This window comes from Elgaria multicarinata, chromosome 2 (assembly GCF_023053635.1).
Source record: "Elgaria multicarinata webbii isolate HBS135686 ecotype San Diego chromosome 2, rElgMul1.1.pri, whole genome shotgun sequence".
NCBI lineage: Eukaryota > Metazoa > Chordata > Lepidosauria > Squamata > Anguidae > Elgaria > Elgaria multicarinata.
In genome coordinates, this window is record NC_086172.1 from 7,324,067 (window position 1) to 7,351,411 (window position 27,345).

General features: G+C 40.8%; 1 protein-coding gene across 1 annotated transcript; it reads left to right on the forward strand.

The window, feature by feature from the left end:
• Positions 1–13,942: 13,942 nt before the first annotated feature.
• Positions 13,943–26,254, forward strand: LOC134391940 (serotriflin-like). The gene is made up of 7 exons (XM_063115862.1): positions 13,943–14,029; positions 17,797–17,916; positions 19,357–19,444; positions 23,389–23,537; positions 23,989–24,083; positions 25,130–25,218; positions 26,127–26,254. Exons 1-7 carry the CDS (start codon positions 13,943–13,945, stop codon positions 26,252–26,254), a joined length of 756 nt encoding a protein of 251 aa, XP_062971932.1.
• The last annotated feature ends 1,091 nt before the right edge of the window (positions 26,255–27,345 follow it).

A 27,345-nucleotide genomic window follows, 5' to 3' on the forward strand; every position in this document is an offset into this window, starting at 1 on the left:
TCTCTCACACACACACACACTTCCCTTCTCTAAATCTCATTGCAAACAAATGACCCCTAATCTCACTAATTGGCTTCCCTCCCCCAAATACTCTGATTGAGAACAGAACAGGGAGGGAGAATGCTGTGGCAATTCTTAATTAGTTAGCCACAAATGTCAACATCAGTTATCAAAACTACCCTACCCCATCATCCCATGTTCCTTATTGGGAAGTTTTCAATTAGACACAGCACAGACACAAAATGGTCATGTTCCTTATTGGGAGGTTTTCAATTAGACACACCACAGACACAAAACGGCCATGTTCCTTATTGGGAGGTTTTCAATTAGACACACCACAGACACAAAACTGTCATGTTCCTTATTGGGAGGTTTTCAATTAGACACACTGCACATACAAAACGGTAGGATAATTTTGGAGACGTTAGGAGCTCTGATTGGGCACGGTTTAGAAGCAGCCAATCTCCATTCTGGAAGATCAAATGCTCCGTGGATGCTCACAGATACCAGATAATTCTAGGGAGGAGAGCACACCCCTAATAATTAGTGTATAAGCTCATTGGTAGTAACTCCTTGTGGGTACCTGGAAATCTAAATAAATGGCAGATTTAACATTTGGCTTTTCCATACGACTTGGCTACATATCTCGGGATGGATGATTCTGTCCATTTCAATTTCTCTTCATTTCTCACTTTTCCAGTCTTAAGTTCAATTCATCATTTTTCAAATCTTCATAAAAATTCATATATAAGGCAAATATATGGCAAATATTTTCAAAAACTCAATGCTTTGTTTCATAAATATCCTTGAAAATGACACAACTTCCAATTAAAGAGGGTGGGTTTGGACTCCCCAGATCTTGCTTTACATCATTGGGCCATTCGTTGACCTGTACTAAATTTTTGGTCTTTTCCACTTAGGTCAGATTTTCCTCCTTGGTCAGTTCTGGAGTCTTCTTGTCTAAATCCTCTCTCTATGTGGATGGCATTAGGGTCTTGGCACATTAAAATGGACAGAGTTCCTCCCACAGCTCTTAGAGATGTGTGGTGTAACAGGTCTTGTCAATTAGATCCATCTTCTCATGCAAAATTGACTCTATGGGGAAACCCAGATTTAAAATCTGGTAAGAAAATGTTTTTTGTGGTGGACTTGGATGGATAACTTGATTTTTACCTTAGATCAACTAGTGCGCATATATGGTCCCTTTTCATTACTAATCCTATATCTTTTCAACCAATTTTCTAATCCATTCTGAAAAAAGATTACTTCCCTCCTGCCCCTCAATTTCTCTTCAGAATTTTCTCTCTTCTCAAATATAGATGGCGACAGATGGCCTTGTAGGCTTTCAGGCACCTTGCAACCTCTCCATGATCCCATATTCTCAGTATTGAAGCATCGCAATTTGTAACAAATACAATCTTGATCTTCTAGTGTAACACAAATCATAAATATCCTGAATATATAATTGTGTTTTCCAAATAACTAAGTGTTAACTGAAGCCAGAGTGTGTGGAGCTGGAGCTACAGGAGCGGCTCTTAATTTTATCCAGTATGCAACAGAGCAAGGGGGGAGAGAGAGCTTTGCCAGTATCATACTGCCCTTATACAAATCTATGGTGCGACCACACTTAATGTGTACCGTTCTGGTCACCACCCCTAAAAAAGGATATTATAGAGCTGGAGAAAGTGCAGAAAGGGGCAACTAAAATGATTAAGGGCCTGCAGCATCTCCCCTATGAGGGAAGGTTACACCAACTGGGATTGTTTAGCTTGGAAAAAAGGAGGCTAAGGGGAGACATGATAGAGGTGTACAAAATTATGTATGGTGTGGAGGATGTGGATAAATTGGGGGTTGGATAAATTCCTGGAGGTGAAGGCTATCAATGGCTACTAGTCCTGAGGGCTAAACGCAACCTCCAGTATCACAGTTAGTAAACCTATATACACTAGTCGTTGGAGAACATGGGTGGGATGGTGCTGTTGCAACATTGCACTGTGTCCTGCTTATGGGTCTCCAGTTGACAGCTGATTGGCCTCTACGTGAACAGAGTGCTGGACTAGACGGACTCTTAGTCAGATCTACCATGGCTGTTCTTATGTTCTTAACCTACTAGTTCCTGCTACCTCCTTGCTTGCCAGTGCTGTCTGCCCCTCCACTGATGGGAAATGACACTTGGGAATGTCTTTAACATGTTCACACACCCCTTTTTTTTTCACTGCTTCCCAATTGTGTGAATCCGATTCCTACTGTGTGCAGGGAAAGCAGCATGATAAAAACGGCCAAAGAAAGAGGAAGTATCATGGGACAGAAATGGGGGGGAAATGACAGCAAGGAAACACTATTTCCCCCATCTGATGATGCTCCACATGTGTAGATTGTGCTACTACTGTTCCATGATTTCCCCAAAATTTAGATATTTTACAATATAAGACATTTCATGTATTCTGTACAGCGCCATGAAAATTGATGGCACTTTATAAATAAATAATAATAATAATAATAATAATAATAATAACTACAGATGTTCTAAAAACTTGAGTGAACAGAACACAATTATTCCTGAGTAAATACTCAATGCAGAAGCAACCAGCCAGATTTACATAACTGGCAAAAGATTGCTTATTATGCTAGTAGTGTCAAACGTTTGGTTTTAACATCTTGTTTTATGAATTTGAGGGGGGGAACCTGCTTTGAAATGAAAAATCAGTGAACACTAAAGCTCTTGTTCTTAACAGAGTCCTCATTTTCTGTAATAACTGTACTAAGGTCAAGCATGTGTATAGTGTGATGGACTTTTATTTTCTATAAGTACAGAGGCTGTCCAATTCTGACAATGTTGCCGTGCTTTTTATAAATGCACAGCAATTACTGAGATGATGTGAAATAAGGCACTTCTAAAGTAAAATTACATTGCTATTGAAATTCAAAGTTAAGTAAAGTAATATTAGAAAGCCTATCATTTTACGTTCAAGTGTAATACTTAAAATCACAGTACAGTTAAGAGGTAACAGCTCAGAATGGCATGCAGTTGGAAATACAAATAGGTCCAATTGTCTTTGTCACATACCTCATGTATGAATCAAGCCTTACTTGTCTCGAAATATCCAGTGTTACAAGTGCAATTTTTCACTGTTATCTGTGGTTTCATAACTGTCCTCATTGTGAACACAGAATGACGTGTCAACTTGTTACTACCTCCTGCAGACTTCAGTGCGCAACAAATGCTTCAACCAACAATGGTTATTCCATTAGGTCTTCAATAAAATGAAAAACTGCAAAAACTGATAAAGGGTAGAGCAGAATGATGGGTTTTGTAAACACAATTCTGAAATAACCCAATCTTGCGTTTCTATCTGGACAAAAGCGATACAACCAATCACAAACAAATGCAGTGTCAGGCAACATTATTTGAAACCTCAGCAAACATACATTAATTAATGATGGCCTTTTCAGAAAGGAAGAATTCTGTAATCAGTGAAGCACATTGATGTCACAGCATGACTTAAGATATTACAAGGAGCTCCAGTGATGAATCGTCAGGACCCAGGCGAGTTAAGCAACTGGGCGAGTTTTGCAGCAGGGCAAGGAAGACAGGGCAGTAAACTCTTCCCTTCCCTACTCACAGTAAGTAACTTTAAATTAAAACAAACAAACACTAAGCTCTAAATAAACTCCCTACCTTCTCCCAGTAACAAACTCATAGTAAAGAAATCCTATAACAGTAATAATAACAATGGCCCCATTCAGAAGACACCTTAAACCATGGCTTTAACCATGGTGGTTAAGCCAGAAGGCCTTATTCACCATGGTTAAAGCCATGGTTTAAGGTGTCTTCTGAACACGGCCTGGCTTTCTGGCTTAACCATCCTGTACGATTATCTGCCTGCTGGACAGAAGTCAAGGGTGTGTGCTCTTGGCTCTCAGGGAACAAGTTCATTCCCTTGAGGCCAAGGTTGCTGACCTGGAGGGGCTAAGAGAGGCAGAGAGGTTAGTAGTAGTAGTAGTAGTAGTAGTAGTAGTAGTAGTAATAGTAGTAGTATTTATATATTTATATAGCACCAACAATGTACTTGATGCTGTACAGAATATACAAATAAAACACCAATACCCTGCCTAGAGGCTTACAGCCTAAACTCACATTAAAACATATGAAGGGGGAAAGGGGTTATACAAAACAGAAATAAAGGAATAATCATAGCAATGAGAACAGTAAATCAGGCTAAAATACCAAAAGCTATGGAAAACAGATGAGTTTTCAAACATGTTTTAAAATCTAAGATGGAACTTGTAGTTCGTAGATTCTCTGGAAGAGCATTGCAAGCAAACGGGGCAGCCAGAGAGAACGGGCGAAGCCGGGCAAGAGAGATAGAAACTCTTGGGCAGGAGAGCAACATAGCGTTTGAAGAACGGAGGATACGAGGGGGATGGTAGAGTGAAATGAGAGAGGAGAGATAAGAAGGCGCAAGACCATGGCATGCTTTAAATGTCAGCAAAAGAAGCTTATATTGAATTCTATAAGGAATTGGAAGCCAATGGAGAGATTTCAACAAAGGAGAAACATGATCAAAGCAACGAACCAAGAAAATAATCTTGGCTGCAGAATGGTGAAGACAGACCAAAGAGGAAAGATGAACACAAGGAAGACCAGTCAAGAGAAGATTACAAAAGTCCAAACGGGAAATAACCAAACATGTACAAGAGTCTTAGCAGAAGATACAGATAGGAATGGACGGATCCTAGCAATGTTATATAGGAAAAAGCTGAAAAAGTTGATAGCTGAGACCTTCAGGGACCTAACAGTGATGTTCCACTCCATCAGTGACACCTCCTCTGCAGTCACGGAAAATGCGGGTCTCGAGGAAGGAGGGCGTCACTTCGAGGAAGAGGGAAATGTTCCCTTAGAAGGGACCTATTCCTCAGGAGACGTGCACCACTTTTCAGTGGTGGCCCCCAGACTATGGAATGATCTCCCTGATGAGGCTCGCCTGGCGCCAACGCTGCTATCTTTCCGGCACCAGGTTTAGACTTTCCTCTTTGCCCAGGCATATGGCGGCAGGAAACGGGCCAGGACGAGTGGCTGGTGACCCTCAGGTTCACGCCCACGGTGCCCCACTGCTCTTTGGCCACTCTCATCGGGCTGTGTTTGAGGATCAAACTTCAGAGATGTTTACCTTTTAAGCACAAGCTGGAAATCTACATATCGGAGGGCGCGCATTCCACTGAGGAGGACAGTCCCTGTGTAGGATTTGGCAAATTGCTCAGAATAGCAAGTATCAGCGATGGACGTGGCCGGCCTGGTTCTGGAAGACCTTTGAAAAGCTCGTGTCGAAGAACCTCAACAGCAAAGGTCTGCACTTATCTCCTAGTTGCACAGTTGGTGACATTGCCTCTTTATTTGGGGATCCAAACAATGGAAAACCCATTTAGGGAGGTGTGAAAGAAAATGATCTCTGCTAGGCTGACTTCTTAAGGAAAAGAACAACTTTTAAAGCTCAATTGAAAACTTTTCTTTTTCTACAGTTTTTAGAACTTGACTTGGTTCTTACTTTCACACTGTTAGCTTGAAACCCGGGGCCTATTTGGTGCATTCCCTTCCCTTTCTTGTTTTATTACAATTTTATTAGAATGTAAGCCTATGTGGCAGGGTGTTGCTGTTTTATTCTTTTACTCTGTACAGCACCATGTACATTGATGGTGCTATATAAATAATAATAATAATAATAATAATAATAATAATAATAATAATAATAATCTTTTAGTTTTTTAACAGTTTTTAATGCTTTATGTGTGTAGGTTCTATGTTTTAGAAATTTTAAATTTTGTATACTCGTTTTAATCTTAATTTTAGAATTTCTGTAAACCGCCCAGAGAGCCCCGGCTATGGGAGCGGTATATAAGTGCAATAAATAAATAAAAATAAATAAATAAATAAATAAATAAATAAATATCCTCTCTCACTGAGGATGTGCCTCCAAGGGGACAGGGCTTGTGGCAGTGAGAGATTCTATCATTAGGCATATAGACAGCTGGGTTTGTGACGGGCGTATAGACCACATGGTGAATAGCCTGCCTGGTGCAAAGGTTGCAGATAACATGTGCTGTCTAGATAGCATAGTAGACAGAACTGGGCTGGAGTCAGTTGTCATGGTCCATGTTGGTACCAATGTTGTGAGGAAATGTACTCGTGAGGTCCTGGAAGCCAAATTTAGGTTGCTAGCAGGAGGTTGAAATCCAGGACCACCAAGGTGACCTTCTCTGAAATGCTACCAGTTCCATACCCAGGGACAGCTAGACAGGCGTAGGGTGACCATATTTGGGAAACGAAAAAAGAGGACACCTAGTGTGTGTGGGGGGAAGCAGCTTTCTGAGTCCTGCAGAAAGTACGTTATTCCCCCGCCACCTTAAAGAACCCGATTGGAGTGGAGGAGGGGAAAGGATTTCATTCTGCACCACCACCATCCACTCCAATTGGGGCCTTTTCTATAATGTCCACGAATGACCCACTTTCCCCTTTAAGACCTCAATTGGAGCTCGGGGTGAGGGAATGATGTGCCTCAAGAAAGCATGTCACTCCCTCCTGCCATGCTAATGGCAGCCTTAAAGAGGAAGGTGTGTCATTCCAGGACATTATTGAAAATTATAGAAAATCCCCCCTGACACCATGGAAAGAACAAAAACCAGGACAAATCCGGGGAAATCCTGACAGTTGGTCACCCTAGACAGGCGCAGCTGAGAAGTCTCAATGCATGGATAAGATGATGGTGCAGAGAGGAGGGGTTAAGATTTGTTAGGCACTGAGGAACATTTTGGGACAAGCCGGGCCTGTACAAGAGGGACAGGCTGCATTTAAACCAAAATGGAACCAGACTGCTGGCACTAAACATAAAAAAGGTGGCAGACCAGCTTTTAAACTATTACATAATTGCTCTCATTATTATTTTATATATTATTGTTTTGTATGCATTTGTAATATCATTATAACAAAAAATATAGGAAAAAATAAAACACTATATGGTGTGTACTTTACTGACCCACGCTTGCTTAAAGGTCTGTGATTTAAAACATTGCCGAAGTCAACAAACTCCAACATAGGTCCATTTCACTTTCTCATTTCTGTGCCTTTTGTTTTATTTTTCTCGTTTTTCTCCTTTTCTTTTTGATTTGTGTCAAAAAACAAACAAACAAACAAGGCACTCTGGGAGAACACATCTTGTTTTCAAGTAGAACCATGCTCCCGGGAAAGTTCCTGCTGTACACAATTCTGCTTGTACACAGAGCACGTGCTCACCATCCACCATATTTCTTCAAAAATTACCACTTTTTCATTTTCATTTTCATTTTTGTTTGGTTTTGTTTGTTTGTTTCTTTTGCTGCTGCTGCAACACTGAATTTGTTGGCAATGGCTGCAAAGGCAGGCGGGGTCCCTGTGTTTACGTCTTGTTAAAGCCAGGGCACGCTGAAAGTGCTGGGTTGTTTTTTTAAAGCATGAATTCCAATGGGCAACATCCATCTATGTTGTATTTTACCACTTTAGCTACAATTCCCCATCGCAGTAATATAAAAAGGCAAATTCATGGCCTCCAATTAAAGAGGCGACTGAAAGGTTTTCTTTCCTGACCCAAACTGTATGCCCCAATCCACATTTCAAGGAAGACTAGGGGCATCTTACATGAAGGAAAAACCTGCACCCTTACCAACCCTTTTTTTTCCCCTCAGGTCTTTCCAAGTTCACTACTGGCTACTTTAGGCAGCACCCAAGAGTGACCATGTGATTTGTAATTGAAAACTTCTCCACTGGGCAATGTTCCATGAAGTTCAATATAAGAGCACAATTTAGTGGCGGAATTAATCCCACAATTATTTTATATACTCCATTATCTCTGGGTGGTGGTGGTTAAGGAGTGGGAGATGTTCTGGAAGTTGACAGCATCATGTAAAGGATGTGCAAACTTCCATGAGTGGCCAATCAATCATGCGCATAGAGTAAATTACTCATGTAGCAAATTACTCATGCTCAAAGACACAGAGGAAAAACTGCATATGTGGCATGCTTCCAGTGTTTACACAGTGGTATGGTTGCTGCTTTGCATTGTTTCCATGTAGTTAGGGCTCCATCAACATTAAGGAACGTTTAAATCAGGGTGGGCAGGACATGGCCCATGGCCCATAGGCGGACCTCACTGCTGCTGTGCAGTTGAAATTTGTGATGGTGGCAGAAAAAAAATCATCGATTTGCCTCCCAAAATTGGTGGCAAATCACCCAATATTTTTGCCACCACCAATAGTGGCAGGACTGCAGCCCATAAGGTCTGGAAGGGTAAAAATGCACCCCTAGACCTCCCAAAGTTGTCCACCTCTGATTTAAATCAGCCTACTACTAGGGTGACCATATGAAAAGGAAGACAGGGCTCCTGTATATTTAACAGTTGTATTGAAAAGGAAATTTCAGGAGGTGTCATTTGTATATATGGGGAACCTGGTGAAATTTCCTCTTCATCACAACAGTTAAAGCTGCAGGTGCCCTGCCCTCTTTTAAATCTGGTCACTCTAGTATAGCTCCTGCAGCTTTAACTGTTGTGATGAAGCAGAAATTTCACCAGGTTCCCCATATATACAAATGACACCTGCTTAAATTCCCTTTTCTATGCAACTGTTAAAGATACAGGAGCCCTGTCCTCCTTTTCATATGGCCACCCTACCTTCTACCAGATCATGCATTAAGTGTCTGGGAGCTAACCCTATAACTCTCCTGTAGATACTTATCATGCAAATCCAATAGACCCACACAGGCAGTGGATCTAAACATGCCTGCAGCAATAGCAAGACCTGACAACCCTCAGTATGGTTTTGCTCACCAACCACACTGTTATATAAATGACAGAACTGGGCCTTAGCCAGAAGGAAGGAACTTACAACTTAACTTAAGTGTGAACTGATTGTTTCAAGGGATCATAATAGGCAATGTTGAGCAGAAAGGAAACAGTACTGTTAACTAGACTGACCATATGAAAAGGAGGACAGGGTTCCTGTATCTTTAACAGTTGTATTGAAAAGGAAATTTCAGCAGGTGTCATTTGTATATATGGAAAACCTGGAGAAATGTCTTCTTCATTATAACAGTTAAAGCTGCAGGTGCCCTGCCCTCTTTTAAATCTGGCCACTCTAGTATAGCTCCTGCACCTTTAACTGTTGCGATGAAGCAGGAATTTCACCAAATTCTCCATATATACAAATGACACCTGCTGAAAAATCCCTTTTCTATGCAACTGTTAAAGATACAGGAGCCCTATCCTCCTTTTCATAGGGTCACCCTATGTTAACACTGTTGGAAGATTGTCTCAGATCATCTTATTTTATGTCATATCAGCCTAATGCAGAGCTTTATGCATTGTACATTGATCTGACCATTCTTTGCTGAATAATTGAAACTGCGAAGAGTTAACCATTCTCCTTGATCCCTCCCCCCCAACCCCTGTCTCCTCTTCAGTCATGAATGAGCCATTCATATTTTCTGGAGGTTCGTTGTTCTAGTTGGTGTTGTGCATAGACTGAGCTGTATAAGAAGCAAAGTTACCTACAGACAACAAATACCTGCATTCTACTATCCAGGACTCCTGAAAAACTGCAGGGGGCGGGGGAAGGTGCTGTTCAAGCAATGATTATCCATTATGCTTGTTGGTATGTATAAACATATGTCAGTTTCTCAAGGACTTTGGATGAAGTATTTGAACAACTTTTGTATATAAAGCTAAAACAATTAAGCAGGGACAATTTATTCTAGTGAGGATCAGTTCATCTGGCTACTAAAACAGTGTCCTAAAATATAGGATGAGCCACAGTAAATCTTTGTGGAGCTTTCTTGTCTGGTTGTTTCACGGCACAGTTTGATTTTCTCACGTAATCCCTCTCTGAAAAGGTGGTGACAGCCTGGGGCTTTAGCAGAGGTGCTGGGATGGTCTGTCAAGAAAGTCAGGCTAGTTAGGATATATCAAAGTTTCATAATCTTTTTGGCCCCAAGGGCTGCATTGGGTGTTTTCTGGAGTGATGGGGGGCTGCACCTGTATGCATGTGCACACACATATTTACCAGGGTGACCCTATGAAGAGGAGGACCGGGCTCCTGTATCTTTAACAGTTGTATTGAAAGTGGAATTTCAGCAGGTGTCATTTGTCTGCATGCAGCACCTGGTGAAATTCCCTCTTCATCACTGCAGTCAAAGCTGCAGGAGCCCTGCCCTCTTTTGTATCTGAACTGTTGTGATGAAGAGGGAATTCCCTCAGGTGCTGCATGCAGACAAATAACCCCTGCTGAAATTCCCTTTTCTATGCAACTGTTAAAGATACAGGAGCCCCGTCCTCCTTTACATATAGTCACACTACCATAGTAAGGAGGTACTTGAACCCAGTCCCAATCCAATTCTCCATCTCCACCACTGATTTGGTTAGAAAACCAAAATGAGAGACAAAAATGTCACGGTGTGGACATTTCTTATAATATTTGATCGAACCAGTCATCTCCAGCAACAAAAGAGCCCGGATGTATCTTGGGCTACCAGCATTTTTTATTACTTGATTTTGAACTTTATAGCAATAATTTAGAGATTATTTGGAACATTATGTTAGTCATTGTCTCATGTTTTTCATGCTAAATTATCATGTGCCAATGAATCCTTAATCTACCTAAGCATAACAACAGAAGAAACGTACAGCAGTTGTGTCCTCATCCTGATGCTAATTGAACATAAACAATAACTGAACATAAGTGACTTGACTGTTGGTGTGCTGGAAATACCAGTTGGGTGTCAGCAGATACAGACCAGCAAAAAATCAGCAAGTAAAGGTAGAAGAAAATGCTTCCCTAAAGCAAGCTTTCAAATCCAGAAAATTTCCTGACACTTAAAATCCTGAGATTGTCTATATCTATGATAGGAATATCAAATGTACTAACCTTTATACACACACACACACACACACACACACACATTAACTGTTGTAATCTACAAATTTAATTACAAGAGAGGACCTTTGAGAAATAGGAATTTAGTAGCCTCCTCTGTTTGAACAGCTTTTGGTCTTATACGTCAGTCCGTTGCACACATTGTTCAATTTGTGTAATTATTAAAATGCCCCTAACAAAGTAAAAAATGAATAACAATTGAATAGAACATTCCAGGCTCTAAAAACACACAGCTATGATAGTGGAATTTCAGTCTGCAGTCATAAACAATTTCTGAAGTAGATTTTGTTGAAAGAACTGAGACTCGCTTCCAAGTAAATTATACTCCAGGAGAAAGGACAGGCACAATTATCAATTTATCACTCCTTTATAAGATGTTGTCTGACACTAATGAATGCCTTAATAAGTAAAGGTTTGTTGTTGTATAGGAAATTGTTGGTAAATTCCAGGGACTAAAACTGTTTTAAGAAGAACCTATGACAAATCCAAACTTGTGTCTAGGGAAAATTGCAGGTGTGTAATTTACTGCCAGACACCGACTCACTCTGCAATGCAGGAAGCAAGGGGATATATAAACATCCTAATGCCATCCATTGACTTTCATAAAATCCTTAAAGCTGCAAAGAAGGTACTTCCAGTCTTACTCTGAATAATAAGGTAAGATTATTAAAACAGCATTATCCTTGCTCCTGTAGCTGTAATCCTGGAGCAAATCTATAATATATATATATATATATATATATATATATATATATATATATATATATATATGGTTTATACCAGTTTAACTGTCATGGTTTTCCACAAAGAATCCTGGGAATTGCAGCTTCGTTAGGTTGTTCACAATTCTATTAGAGTTCCCTCACAGACAGAAACGTTCCCAGGTTTCCCTGGAGAGAGGAAATTACACTGCACACTTACTGGGAAGTAATCCCAGTAGAACTCAATAGGACTGTCTTCATGGGAGTGGGCAGCGAATCTGTAGTGAAACTATGCCCGCAGGCATTTAAACTGCTGTTCCTTTTTGCCTCAAGACATCTTTATTCTAATTCTTCTATACTTCTCCCTAAGAGAAGCTGAGCTAATAAACTCGGCCACAGTGCCATTTTTTCTACTTCATCTTACTGCTTGTGAACCTATGTATTTTGGCAATGTGGTCCAAAGCCCCACTGCACTATATAGTCATTTAGGATGCACCCCAGTCCCACCATTTTGGCATTTCCTCAGGCCTTTTTGAGTTCTCCTGATGGCTGTTTCCCATGTTGCTTGGTTGGGCACTATGGCACAATAAGTCTGCAAAAGATAACATGAGCCTCCTCCACCCACACACTGGTTCCACAGCTCCTCCTGCTGAACACAGGAACCAGGAGACCAACTAAACACCATGCAGTCTAGTTTTGCTTTTCGGGAATTGGAAGTGCAAAAGCAGAGCTTTCACACTCTTAAAATGAGCACTGACTGAACAAACTCTTTGTGTTGTCCTATTGCCATAGAGCTTCTCTACGTGAGTGATTTACCACACGCTCATGACTGGCCACTCACAGATGTTTGCAGGTCCTTTACAAGGTGGCGTCAACCTCCAGGACACCTCCTCCCCCTGGGAATCTTGCTTTTTAAAAAAAAAATGGGGACAATGGAGTATTTAAAATAATCAGGGGATTAATTCTGCCACCAGATGGTGCTCTTTCATTGAACTTTATGAAACATTGCCCAGAGGGGAAGTTTTCGATTCCAAATCTAGTGGTCACTGAGTGTCACTATCTAAAGGAGCCTGTAGTGAATGTGGAAAGACCCGAGGGGGGGGACTGGTAAGGTTGTGGGTTTTTCCCTTAATGTAGCGAATCCCATAATGTTGCTTGGGTCAAATTGTCATTGCTATAGAGTGGTTCAGGCAGGGCTGGTGCTACCATAGAGGCGCTCAGGTGACCGCCTAGAGCGCCAAGCTAAGAGGGGTGCCGCGCAGCGCAGCACTCAAGCGCATTGATGGCTGTGAGCTGGCCCGGGCTGGCCCGAGGATTCAGCTGGGCCTCGGCAGGCGAGATGGTGCCCCGTGCCCGCCCAGCCGAAGCGAAGCCAGGGATGCTGGGGTGGCGGCTCCACATTCGGACTTCCCCCCGGAAGCTGCCCTCCCAGAGCTGGGAGGCCGCCACCGCCAGAAGAAGAAAAAACACGTGGCGAGCTCCACCCTGGCTCAAGCCAGCCTCTGTCTTACTCCTGAGGAAAGGGCACCAGGTCACCTCACCTCTCTCCTCAAACAGGCCATGATGTCCAGGCAAGCAGGACTCCCTCTCCCTTCCCCCAGGAAAGCTAGGGACTTGTGGACTCCTCGCAAGGCAAACTCTCCTGCCCGATCCTGCACACGTGGATCAATGGGATTTGCATCCGAGAAAGCGTTGCACCGGGAGGCACCAGTGCGGCCTGCTCCGCCTATGCCTCCTTACTCGGAAGCCTTATTCCCCTGAGTAAACATGCGGAGGGGATGGGGATGCCAGGATGCATAGCGGGTTGCATTCGCACGGAAGTAAGTCCCAGTGAATTCCAGATGCACACAATCGGACTTCCATGCAATTTTGGGGGGGGTGCAAGTAGGTTGCCTTGCCTAGGGCACAAAATAGTCTGGCAGCAGCCCTGGGTTCAGGGTCATTATGCCAGGAGCAGCCCTCATAGTCTGATGCATCATTGTACAGATACATGTGGCACAGAAATGAGAGGAGGTGGAGTGTAGGCCAGCAGGCAACTTTGTAAAGGCAATCTTCATAGCCAACTGCATAAGTGGTTGAATGGTGTTTATTTCTTTTATTGCATGTTTTTATTTCATTTTTGTTTTTATGTTACGATTTTGTTTTTAGTCTGTATTTTATTGTCGCCTGCTTTGAGCACCATTTTGGGGGGATAAAGCTAGGCTAAAAATTAAATAATGAATAAATAATAAATGCTATAAGGAGCAAATGTAAGAGAAAGCCAAGATGTTCTTTTGTTTTCAGAGATGATCGTGCTCATTGCCTCGCTGAGTCTTGCTGCTCTGCTGCAACAATCTGCCGGAGCTGTAAGTTTCTTAACGTTGTGTGGAGTGGTAGCACAGTACTAGCATATATTTAATTCTCTCCCATTTAAATCAGTGGGCCTGTGGAAGATCAGCCCTTTACTGGTGCATCCCACTGCTATAACCACCAATATGTGGAAGACATGCCGTGTAGGTTATATCCCACCATTCACTTCTGCGACCACCATAAAATGAAACCCTCTTATTTAATATACACCTTATCTTAAGGTGGTTGGTCATTAGACATGAGACAAACAGAGCAGAGGTGCACTAAACAAAAATATATAATAGTATGCTAATGACATCACAAATCAGGCTATATAAGCTGTAGTTCCTAACCCTAACCAAACCTAAGCCAATTCCCCTATTAAACTACACCCAAGTTAAACCACTGGTGTGCTACTAAGGGCTTCATATGTAGACCCAGTTCACATGATCAAACAACTGTGGGGGTTTGGAGAGTGAGCAGGAATGATTAAACAACCATGGGTTGTTTAATTGTGCAATTCAAGTCAATAGCTGGGTTCGGACAACACGCTAATCAACTTCGGGGGGGGGGGGTATTAGGAACAGAACCGGAAACAACTGTTGATTAGCGTGTTGTCCGAACTCAGCCAATGTCTTCCTTCTGATGAAGTTTGTCTACCACTTGGTAAATTTTAATCCAGTTTAACAGACTTCTCTTGAAGCTACTGTGATTTTGGACCTACACTATCAGCTGTTGGCACGCTTCAGCAATCCCCAAAACCTCCTCATGGAGTCTTCAAACCTGCCAGCCTTCTTCTGATCCTGCTTCCTTCTTCCAGCTTGGCTTCCAGGCCTACCAGCTGCGGTCTTCTCCAGGCTCTCAGCCTCTTCTGAAGACACTGCTCTTCTCCTTGTGGCAAGCTCACCAACACCCCCATTCAAGCTCCCTAGCAGTAATAATCAGCATGCTAGGTTGACATTGCATCTCTCCTCTGACTCAGGTCTAGAGTAATAAATAAATAAATACTAGGGTGACCATATGACCAGATTTTGATGGCAAATCTGGGAGGGGGAGAGGAAATCCGTTTTTTTTCCAAGAGCAGCTCTAATGGGAATTAACAAAAATGCTTATAACTCCGTCATTTTTTAAGATAAAGACATGAAACTTGGCACAATGGTAGCTCTTAGGAAGGGCTTTAGTCATACCAAATTTGAAACAGATCCGTTTATCCATTGATTTTTTAGGATTTTTTTAAAAATTGAGGTTTTAAAATTATTATTTTAAAATTGTCATTTTAAAAGATAAAGAGATGAAACTTTGCACCATGATAGGATTTAGATAGAGCTTTAGCCACACCAAATTTGAAACAGATCTGGGGCCAGTAGCAAACCCTGTTAACAACAACAGCAGCTTGCAATGAGTGAAGATACAGTCAGAAGAGATATTTGAGGGAAGGGGTGAATGTAACACACAGAGTATAGCAAAAGCTTCAAAGTACAGCAAAACCTACAAAAGTAGGAGTGAGTGAAGTTAATTTAAGATACATTGAATCTCTCACTTGTTCTTTATTTCAGTGATTTTAACATTAAGATGTTATGTAGAACAGATTTGTCTTAAATGTATGCTGTAAAATCAGACGTGTGACCAAGGCTATGTTCGGGTGGGCACGCCCCCTTGGTGCTGGACATGCCCCCTTGGGGGCGACCATGTTGTCCTCCTTTTTGGTTTCCAAAATATAGTCACCCTATATACCAGACATGTTGGGGCTGACTTTGCAAAACACTTTGAGGACAACATTTCTCACCTTCATGTCCGTTTCAAGCTTTGAAGTCTGAGAATTGTTATTGTGGTTGAAATTGTTTTTTATTCTGTATTTTAAATACTGCCATTTAATATTTATGTGTAAACTGGTTAGAGATGTTTATTATTAATTTTCCTCATATAATTAACCCCTTCATCTTCAGCCCTGGTTTTACATATAATATTTATGTGTATTATATGTAAACTTTTCCCTCACAAAGATCAGTTTCTCCGCAGGGACATAAAAGTGCTTAACTTTGGCTGGATTGTTCCATATGTTTTCAAAGGCAAAACTGGAACTTGGTGAACCTAAACATTCATTTTAATTTTCCAAATACATTCTACTACTGAATCCAGGGATGTATGAGAAATTTTTTTCAGTTTGTTTTTAATCAGGATTTATCCAAGTTGCAGGTTCTGAACACAGAGCCTTGAAGCCATGGAAATTTTGAAGCCATGGGGGGGGGATTTTTTTTTCAGGGGTTTTCCGTGGGGAAACGGAATTTTTTGGAAAAATTGGAGAGAAAAAAGTATTAGCACTTTTGCAAATTTAAAGTCACTTTGTTACTTTAAGAACATAAAATGTAATTATGTACAAGTTGGTTTGGCATAAAATCACATTTGGTATATTAAAAGTACAGTGCGTTCAAGCAATTATTACAAATTGAATTTACTTTTTTTAATTCAATTTTTACAATTTTGGTAACAAATGGAGCTACAAGCTCCTGAACTGTAAGGAACCTCTTTTCGTTTTGCCAGCTTATGAGGCGCAAAGACAAACAACAAAGAAGAAACCATCAACATTAGTAACCAAGAAAATTATTTATGTCTCCACCAGACCTCCACAGTGTCAAGCAGACATAAAGCACCCATTCCCATAAAAAGAACAGAGAAAAAACGGGGGAGCGAAATTCAATGAATATGCATGAAATTTAATTAGACTCATTTTCTGAGCTATAGCTATCACTATCAGTTTCAGTGGCAGTGCCCCCTAGAGGCAGAAATGCACCTTGCTCTTGCATTTTAGTCTGTTTGCAACCTAGAACTTGCTTTTCCTCGGTGCATAGAAATTGTAATAACCTGATACTGTACATAGTTTTTAGGAATCATTTGGCAAAGTAAATATCTGAATACCTTCTCTTAAACATTTTATTAATATTGTTAAAATAAAACATTCTATAATCCATTTTTTCTTCATTTTTTCAATTTTTCCGAAAACAAAACCAAAAAAGACTTAAGGAAAAAACGGAGGGAAATGGGTTTTTTTTCCAAATTTTTCTGGTTTTTTTCTGGGCATTCACATCTCTAGTCAAGGCCCATGCAATGTGACCCTGCAATGTGATTCACAGACCAAAGAAAATTCTGTTATACAGCATGTGTATGTTTGAAATGTGTACATGAAAAATGCATACTTTTGAAAAATGTACATGAATATGATATGAACTCACGTCGGAATGAGCTTGGAGATGGATTTAGAAGAGCTTCGGTGAGCTTGAGTTTTGCTGATTAGCGTATCCTAGCTGCATCCCTCTGACCACACAAAACTGGAAGAAATCTTTACTGAATTCAGTGATGCAGCCAAATAAATGTAGCTAGCATTTACACAATTTGTTCTGGATTTCTGAAACACAAAGAGAGATAGTGCAACAGTTTTCTATCCCTCTAAAATTAATGACAAACGTCTTGTTGGTTTTAGCAACTGTGAATCCATTCAGAGTATCCATATCAGAGACAGTTCAGTGCCACTGGCAGGGGCCACTGGAGTGGATATGGACATAGAGGACTACTCATTATAGCTTTGCTCCATGGCCAGCTGTGTTCCATATTGTCACTAGGCACCTTTCAATTACAACATTTCCCACCCAGGTTTAATTTATCTCAGAAGAGCCACCTGGAGGCAAATGAGGACTAGGATGTTCTTTTGCAGCTTGGCCATGGTTCAAGAACACTAACATTGTATGGGTGTAATGGAAAGTATTTTATAATCATATTCATAATATGAGGAATATGACTTACTATTTCACTTTAGAGAGCTGCAGCAAAATTTGCTAATGCATCAACTACCAATGCAGCTGAGCAAAAGATTGTTGACACGCACAATGCCCTGCGGAGAGGAGTGAAACCAACTGCTAGCAACATGCTGAGGATGGTAAGATTTTTTTTTAAAAAAAGGCTAGAAGTAATGTATGTCTAGAAGTAGTAGGTGGCAACAGCCTATAGTCCAACATATCTGGAGGGCACCACGTTGGGGAAGGCTGCTTTACATATTTAATTCTGCTTCTGTGCCAGAAGAAAACATTCATAGCAATCATCAAAGCGAATGCTAGACTTACGGAGTTGTGCATTTCATGTGCAGTTCAATCCTGTTTACTCAGAAATAAACTTCACTGAGTTCAATGACGGCTGCTCGCTAGTAGGTGTTGCAGGATTGCAGCTTGGCCATTTGGAAGTTCTTTTGCTTACATGAAAACCAGTCCAACCCGTTGAAGGGAGTCCTACACTCAGATTCAGGAGTTGTGAGTTCAAATCCCATCCATGTCAAGAGTTCCCTGAAGAACCTTATCAGCTTTCCTTTGAAGACTGATGAGATAAGGGTTGTAAAGTATTTTGTTCATTAACATATTAATATCAATGAAGCAACTGGCACAGATAGATCATATGCAAGTATTACCCCACTAATGGGGAGGGAAGCCATAAGTCAGCACAGGAATTCACCATGCAAATGTACATTGCATAAGCAAGGTTGACCTAACTGAGAGATAATCATTATTATGGGGTGGAGCAGTCTCGAAGCATAACAATACATCTCCTCAATTCTTAGTTTCATATTCTTTTGGTCAGATAAAATTCACACCCCTGGTTGCTTTTACTTCTTACATTTTCTTTCCCCCTCAGAAAAAAAATGATCTCCCTGTATAAAAATAATAATAATCTCCCCTTCCTCACTTTGAACGTTGACAACTTTATTGGAGGAGTAACTAAATAATAGTCTAATAATAGTTTAGAGCACCATCTTAACCAGAGCTTGAAGTGGGTTTTAAAAAACCCTGGACAAGCAATCTGGTTAGTGCCATTAATCAGGATTGGCAGGGGTTCAGCAGATGTAATGCTAAACCATGGCTAAGGCCATCAAGGAGTAGGAGAGTGGAGCCACACCAGAGAGTGAAGGAGCACACATTCCTAATCAAATATTCAAACAACACTTTGGAGGAAGTCAATGTAATATCCGAATGGACAAAAACAAGTTTTGAAGAACGCTGAAAACTGACAATGAGTGCTCCTAAACGAGGCTTCTTAGTGCCATTATTCCACTTCATTCCTGGAATTTTATGGCGAGTCCAGATGATGTCATCTTCCACTTGTAGTCCTCCTGTGTTTTTCCCACAGCTTCTTTCATCTTTTTTTCCTACCAGAAAAAAAAAAAGCTGATAAGGAAAAAAACCAAGATGGAATAGCTGCGTGATTGCCTTTACACTAGCAGTTCAAGGAGCCCTACCCCAGAAGGTTCCCAAATAGTCGCAGAGATCATTGCTTTCTATATTTTTGCATTATACATTCTCAACGGTTTTTGAATCTTCTCTTCATTTAGGAATGGAATCCTAAAGCTGCTGAGAATTCCAAATGCTGGGCAAGAGAATGTACTTTATCTCACAGTCCACAAATGAAAAGGACTGTCAGTAAGTAGAGCTATCAATAAGCACAGTACAAGAATGCCATGCATGTATAATACAGGAAAGGGAAGGAACCTCTCATGCAAGCACTTGAGTCATTGCTGACTTCTAGAGGGACGCCTGCTTTCGCTGACATTTTCTTGGCAGACATTGTAGCGGGGTGGTTTGCCATTGCCTTCCCCAGTCGCGGCTACCTTTCCCCCAGCTAGCTGGGTACTCATTTTACTGACCTCAGAAGGATGGAAGGCTGAGTCGACCTGAGCTGGCTGTCTAAGAACCAGCTTCTGCCGGGATCGAACTCAGGCCGTGGGGAGAGTTTTGGCTGCAGTAACTGACACTTACCACTCTACGCCACACGAGGCTCATGTGTAATACAACACACATTTAAATAGCATCAAGTACTCCTTACAATCAACAGCAATACTGATCGGCTAGCATTATATTTCCCCATACAGCAGATACGGACGGGGTGGGTAGTTGGGTGCTTGGGACTAAGAAAAGAAGGGCTTTCCAAAAGTCACCAAGTGAGTTTACAGAAAATGTGAAGTTTCAGATATGAAATATAAAAGCCCATCTGAATCTATGGCATTATTATTATTATTATTATTATTATTATTATTATTATTATTATTTTAAAAAAGGAACATTTAAAAAAAGGAACATCAAATAATATTTGTTCTTCCCCACACGTATCGTCATATCTTCTCTTTCCCTATCCAATCTCATTCAGGTCTATGGCCTTTTCTGCATGCAGTAGTAACTCCCTACCATATTTCATAGGGTTGTGGACATACAATAAATGGTAGGAATAAGTGGTAAAGTCTCCCGTTGGAGGAAGTAAACAGTGGGGACCCAGAGGGATCGTTATTGGGACAAATTCTTTTCAACTTGTTCATTCTGCTGCCCCTTACGCCTGGAACGCTCTTCCAGAACATTTGAGAACTACAAGTTCAACCGCAGCTTTTAAAGCTCAACTAAAAACTTTTCTTTTTCCTAAAGCTTTTAAAACTTGATGTTGCGCAGACTTTATACTGTTAGTTTTACCCTACCCTGTGCCTGCTTACTCTACCCTGTGCCTGTTTGCATTCTCTTCCCCTCCTTATTGTTTTACTATGATTTTATTAGATTGTAAGCCTACGCGGCAGGGTCCTGCCATTTACTGTGTTATCTGTACAGCACCATGTACATTGATGGTGCTATATAAATAAATAATAATAATAATAATAATAATAATAATAATAATAATAATAATAATGTTAGTTTTACCCTACCCTGTGCCTGCTTACCCTACCCTGTGCCTGTTTGCATTCTCTTCCCCTCCTTATTGTTTTACTATGATTTTATTAGATTGTAAGCCTATGCGGCAGGGTCTTGCTATTTACTGTTTTACTCTGTACAGCACCATGTACACTGATGGTGCTATATAAATAAATAATAATAATAATAATAATAATAAAACGATCTGGACTTAGGAGTGAGCAGTGAAGTGGCCAAGTTTGCCGACGACATCAAATTATTTAAGGTCGTTAAAACACAAATAGATTGTGAGTTCCAAAGGGATCTCTCCAAGCTGAGAGAGGGAGCATCCAAATACCAGATGTGGTTCAATGTAAGCAAGTGTACAGTTCTGGTCACCTAAAAAAGGGTATTACAGAGCTGGAAAAAGGGCAATTAATACGATTAAGGGGCTGAAGCATCTCCCCTATGAGGGAAGGTTACATCAACTGGGATTGTTTAGCTTGGAAAAAAGGAGGCTAAGGGGAGACATGGTAGAGGTGTACAAAATTATGCATGGTGTGGAGAATGTGGATAGGGAGACATTTTTCTCCCTTGCTCAAAATACTAGAATCCAGGGTCATCCCATGAAGCTGACTGGTGGAGATTCAGGACAAATAAAAGGTAATATTTTTTCACACAGCACATCGTTAAATTATGGAATTCACTACCACAAGACGTGGTGTTGGCCACCAATTTGGATGGCTTTAAAAGGGGGCTGGATAAATTCCTGGAGGAGAAGGCTATCAGCCCCGGTGGTTATGCGCTACCTCCAGTATCCAAGGCAGTAAGCCTGTGTGCACCAGTTGCTGGGGAATATGGGTGTGGGGAGTGCAATTGCACCATATGCTGCTTTGTTGGTCCCTGGTTGGCAACTGGTTGGCCCCTGTGTGAACAGAGTGCTGGACTAGTAGTTTTCTTTAGATCTTGCTGGATCTCAGTCCGATCCTTATGTTCTTATACATATTGCCTTTAACAGGCCACCATAATAATACAACTCTTGTATTTTCATTTTCAGAGATATAGAAATTACAGCTAGTCCTAATTGACAAAGACCATTTCTTAGCTGTCTCACTCACCTTAAAAGTCATTGTTTGCATTCAGTTATATTTCAAAGCTGAGGCAAAATTATTTTGGGAGGAACTAACTGGAGTGGCCAACATATTTCCCCCCCCCCAAAGAAGCTGTGTTCTGAGGTGTTGGGGGGAATTCCAAATGGCTGCTTCCTTTGCCATTATATCTGACAGCAGCTAAATAGCTGCAGAAAAATGCCCACTTTAAGTGCAATGTCAAATACCCCCTCAAAAAAAAAGGGCAGTGTTTGAAGCAGACGTGTTAAAAATATAAAATTGTAGTGCACCAACTACTAGGAAAAAAACAGCTTTCGCATTCAGCTAAAGAAAACAATGTCTTGCAAATAATAAATAAAGATGCCTCTTTTAAAAGTACATCTACTTTTATGGGGGGGGGGGCAGTGAGATGTCATGATTCCAACCTCTCCCACCACAAGGTGAGACAATAAAGAGGTCTGCCATGCAATCCACAAAGCTTTATTCAGTAAATAGACATTTCTTCACACCTGAAAGGAGTGTGAGTGCTAGGAACTATTCTCAAAGCTTCATTAGCCTAGCAAATCAAGGACAGTTTCCAGTCATGCCTGACAGGCTTTTACCAGACACCTCCTTCAGGGACAGTCCTCAAGCTGTAACCTCTGGAGAGTGGTTAGCCTAGCGGACTGCCTCCCATCTCCTCTCAACTCCACCCACTTGACCCTGCAACAACTCTGGGATCTGTCAATTCAGATGCTCCCTCCCTCTCTGACAAAGTCTGAGTTCCCAGTGAGTGGGAGGGAAGATGATCTCTGAGCCTGGACCTCCTGTTCGATAAGCTCCTGGGGAGATTCCTCCTTGACTCTTGCAGAGTCCTTGAGAATCTCCTGCCCCTCTTCCTTTCTTGGCTGATCTACTTCTTCTTCAGGCTCCAAGTCCAATTCGGGATCCATGCCAGGGAGACCAGGCCTCATCCTGACAAGGAGATTAACAGTGAAATCCTATGCATAACTAATGAAATTAAGCCCGTTGAGTTGAATGGGACTTACTCCCAAGTAAATGTGCTGAAGAATCAGCAAAATGATTTGGAAAAATGAAGTTGGGAGAGAGACCATTTCACAAAACTATTTTTCCTCAAAATACTGGGTCAACTTCATGAATTTTGGATAAATTAACCAAAATTAATTAATTTATTAATTTTATTATTTATTATTTATTTATTTATTTATTATTTATTTATTAATTAATTATTAATTAATAAAATTAATTTATTAGATTGTAAGCCTATGCGGCAGGGTCTTGCTATTTACTGTGTAATCTGTACAGCACCATGTACATTGATGGTGCTATATAAATAAATAATAATAATAATAATAATAATAATAATAATAATAATGGAATACCAATTTGGAACACCCACCCACCTCCTTCCAAGTAGATACATTCCTGTATAGTTATTATATATGGAGTGAAGAAAGGTAACGTCATTCTGAAAACGCAACATGCTTTTTCTATTTGTTTCTTCCAAAGCATCTAATGTCTCCTTTCATGTGCAAAGGAGATTAGTGGTCATGTTTTACCACTAATCTCATTTTTTAAAATAATGCTTACTCTCTACACTTCTAGACGGAACAGTATGTGGTGAAAATATTTTCATGTCAACTGCAACTACTCAATGGTCTACAGTAATTCAGACTTGGTACGATGAGGAGAAATATTTCAAGTATGGCATTGGACAGGTAACCCAAAATGCCGTAACTGGGCATTACACTCAGGTAACCCAAACAACATTTCATATTTTTTGTCTAATGCATGTTAGCTGCATATTTTGGGGGTAGCCTCCAGCACCTCAGAGAGCTCCTTTAAAGTTCTGGCTGGTTATCACAGAAACCTAGAATGGTTTCACAGCCCCATCAAAATCAGAGCCTCTACTGGTATCTCCAACATTTCTTTGCTTCAGCAGTTTCCTCAGGCTCTCATATCATTCACATTCACAATTGTATATAAATTGTCGTGCTTCTTATCCCAGTGGATGAAAATGGCTAGAATTTTGTGAATTATTTATTACTTTAGAATCCCACCAGCTGAAAATTATATGCAACGCAACGTGATGATATTTTGGATATTTCGTTAAGTGCCATTGTTAAATGTACATTTTCATAGCTCCGGTTTAGAAAACATAAATGTTGACATATTTTCTTGTGTGGATGTTTTTTATATCTGCAGGTGGTTTGGTACAACTCTTACCTAATTGGTTGTTATGAGGCCCACTGTCCCAGAGCCTACTTCAAGCACTACTATGTTTGCCAGTACTGCCCTGCGTATGTATTAACTCAGGATTTCAATAGATATTCGTAGTATTTAGGACATCATCCAGTTACAGTCTCATTGATAGCGAAGAAACTCAGTGAGGATTAAATGTGCATAACATTACCTGGACCATGCCCTTGGTAGTCATTTATTAATATTTCAGGGGAGTTACAGATCAGTCACTATATTTGCCATTTTTTTTTTCTGCACAGATATATGACTAGATTCAAACAAAATGAAAAATGGGATTTGTTGTTGTTGCTGCTGCTGTTTTTACAATTATGTCGACAATCCTATGCAAATTTACTAGCACTTTAAACTGAGCCTGGGAACAGGCATTCTTATTTGCCCTTGCATTTTAAATTGGTCTGCAGTTTTATGGTTGTTTATAGCAGGCCTATCCAGTGGAATTTTAGGATGTTTTTAGTATGCTTTTAGGATGTTTTAGGATGTTTTTTAACAGTGTATACTATGTTTTTAATCAGTATTTTATGTATTTTATGCTTGCTGTTGTTCCCCGCCTTGATCAAATTGGACAGGCGGGTAAGAAATATGTTGTTGTTGTTGTTGTTTTGGGCTCAAAGTTTTATGTTATATGAAGGGTGATTGGTTATTATTTTGTTTTTGTTTTTACAGTACACTACCCTGGAATCTGTCCAGATGAAGGGTAGTCTAGAATTTTTCTAAAAAAACAACAACCCTGCCATGAGTAGATTACTCCCACCAAATGCAAATAGCCAGACACAGCGTACCATGACTGACCTGCAACTTCTCTTTGAGTGAGCCGTTGCCCCATGTCATGAACACAGAGCTTATATTTGTAGGGACAGTACAAATGCCAATCACTGACCAATCTAATAGTGTAAAAAGTGGCACAAAAAAGTTTGTAAAATTCTTTCCTGCTATTAGTTGATTTATTAAAGATAGTTTTCTAATTACCTACCGATGTGTAAAAATAGTTTTCTAATTACCTACTGATGTGACATGGGTGTTACAGTAAGCACAAATGCATTGTTGTTTGTTTATAGTACCTATTTATTCACTTTTATCGTTTTAGAGGGAACATAGAAGATTCGCTTAAAACTCCATATAAGTCAGGACCACCTTGTGGGGACTGCCCTGCAGCTTGTGATGATGGACTATGCAGTAGGTGCAAAGAAAATCCAGTATTAAAGCAGCCTTCCCCAGTCCGATGCCCTCCGGATGGGATGGATTATATTCCCTTAATCCCCAGACAGCCGGGTTACTGGCACCAGTTTGGGGAAGCCATTATTAAAGGAACAATGTTTTTAATCAATAAAAGTCATCCACCAAAAGCACTGAAATCACTTGGTCAGTTGTACCTGCTCTCTGTCTCTAGTCATGGCTTTGTATCATATCTCTATCTCCAAGATCACACAACAATCCATGCAATATTAACACTTGGTTCATATGTTACAAGAAGCCACTTGTGAGTGAATGTCCTCATGGGGTTTCTTGTTGCAGCAGTGGTGGCTATTTTGAATATTCAGGGTGTGATGGGGGAATGCCAAAGCTTCTCGTTACATGCGAACCTGGCGAGGGGGGGTTGTTGGCAGGTTCACACACAACGAGGTTCACACACAACGAGAAGCTACAGTGAACCTCCACCATGCTCTGAATATACAAAATGGAGTGAGAAGCCCCATAGGAAAATTTACCCATGGTGGCTTCTTGTTATGTGTGAACCAGGTCAGAAAGAAAGAGAGAATTTTAAACATATATCCTCCAGGCTTAAGGTACATGTATAACTTCTACATCATGTGCATCAAATGCATAAAACTGTGCCCAACTTTCTCTTGATTTTTACTAGCACTGCTAAACTAATTACTCATTATAGTCAATGAAACTACTGCTAATAAAATAATTAAATAAATATTTTCAGTGGTTTTTTCTTTTTCTTTTAAAGAATATTCAGGTTTGATTTTAAAATCCAAAACCTTAACCAAAATATCATTGTACCTCAGATAAGAGTCTATGGAAGTTGAATCTTTCCCGATATCTTGTGTGTAATGTGATATTCTTTCATTTTTCAGCCAATCCTTGCAGATATGAAGATAAGCGCCCCAGCTGCATTCACTTAGCAGAAGTGCTTGGATGTGAGAATTTACTGGTGAAGGAAAATTGCCCTGCTTCTTGCCGTTGCACCACGGAAGTAAAATAGCAGGCCTCTTTTACAATATTTCTGCTCTCTGCTGGAGAATTCTGCATTCTCATTAAAAACCATGCCATCCTTCGGCATCCCCTGGATGATCAATTCCAACAGAAATTTGTAAACATGTTTCTAAAATTGAAAGCTCATAAATTAATTTGCATGTGTACTTTGTCTAATGAGGTGGAAAGCAAAACATGGGGTGGGATGCAAATCACATGAGAAGTCAGAGACATAGGCACACACACAAATCCCAAGGGAGAGGCAATACATATTGATTAAATTAGGTAACAATGGTAGAGCTGGGGTGGGTTGGGGATCAAGGGTAGTCCAGATTCCTAGATCTGAGGTTGGAGACACCACTCCGACCTTGGAGCCAGGAATCCAGGCTCCCTGTCCCCTGCCCCCACAGATAGCATGGAGAGAACCCTGCTGGTTGCCTCTCCAAGGTCACAACAGGGGTGTGTGTCAGTGGTCAGGAGGGAAAGGGGGTATGCTAGTGGCCAGGGGAGGGGAGGGGACTGGGGCAGTCAGTTTACACCATATCCCCAGGCCTCTCCAGCCTCCTTCCCTCCTGCTCTTTGAATCCCCAGCTAGATGAGGAAAAAAAGTCCATCTAGCCCAAATGCTGAGCGGGAGAAGCATGATGGCAAAGATCACCTCCACTGCTCCTCTCACTCTGCCCTGGATGGCCATATAAGCCCCTGAGTTTGGAGGTCCATGGCCATCCCAACAGGACTGCGTCCTTAAAACTGAGAACAGTGAAATGTAGTGATTATAGTGTTGGACTGGGGAGCCTATCCTACCTCAACAGGGTTGTTGTGAGGATAAAATGGAGAGGAATGGGCTCATTGGAGAAAAGGGTGAATATAACAAACAAATAAATAAATGCTCGTACTAGAGACCTGAAATATAAGATGGGAGAATTGCAGTGCAATCTGATGTCACCACAACATCTGCAGCTGCTACACCACCAGGGCCAATACCCACTGTAAAATAGCCAATATCCTATGCTCAAGCAACAACTGGCGCAATTCCACAACAATATCTGGAGGGGGGGGGGAAACGCAACACTGCAACACAAATGAGCATGTGCACAACTT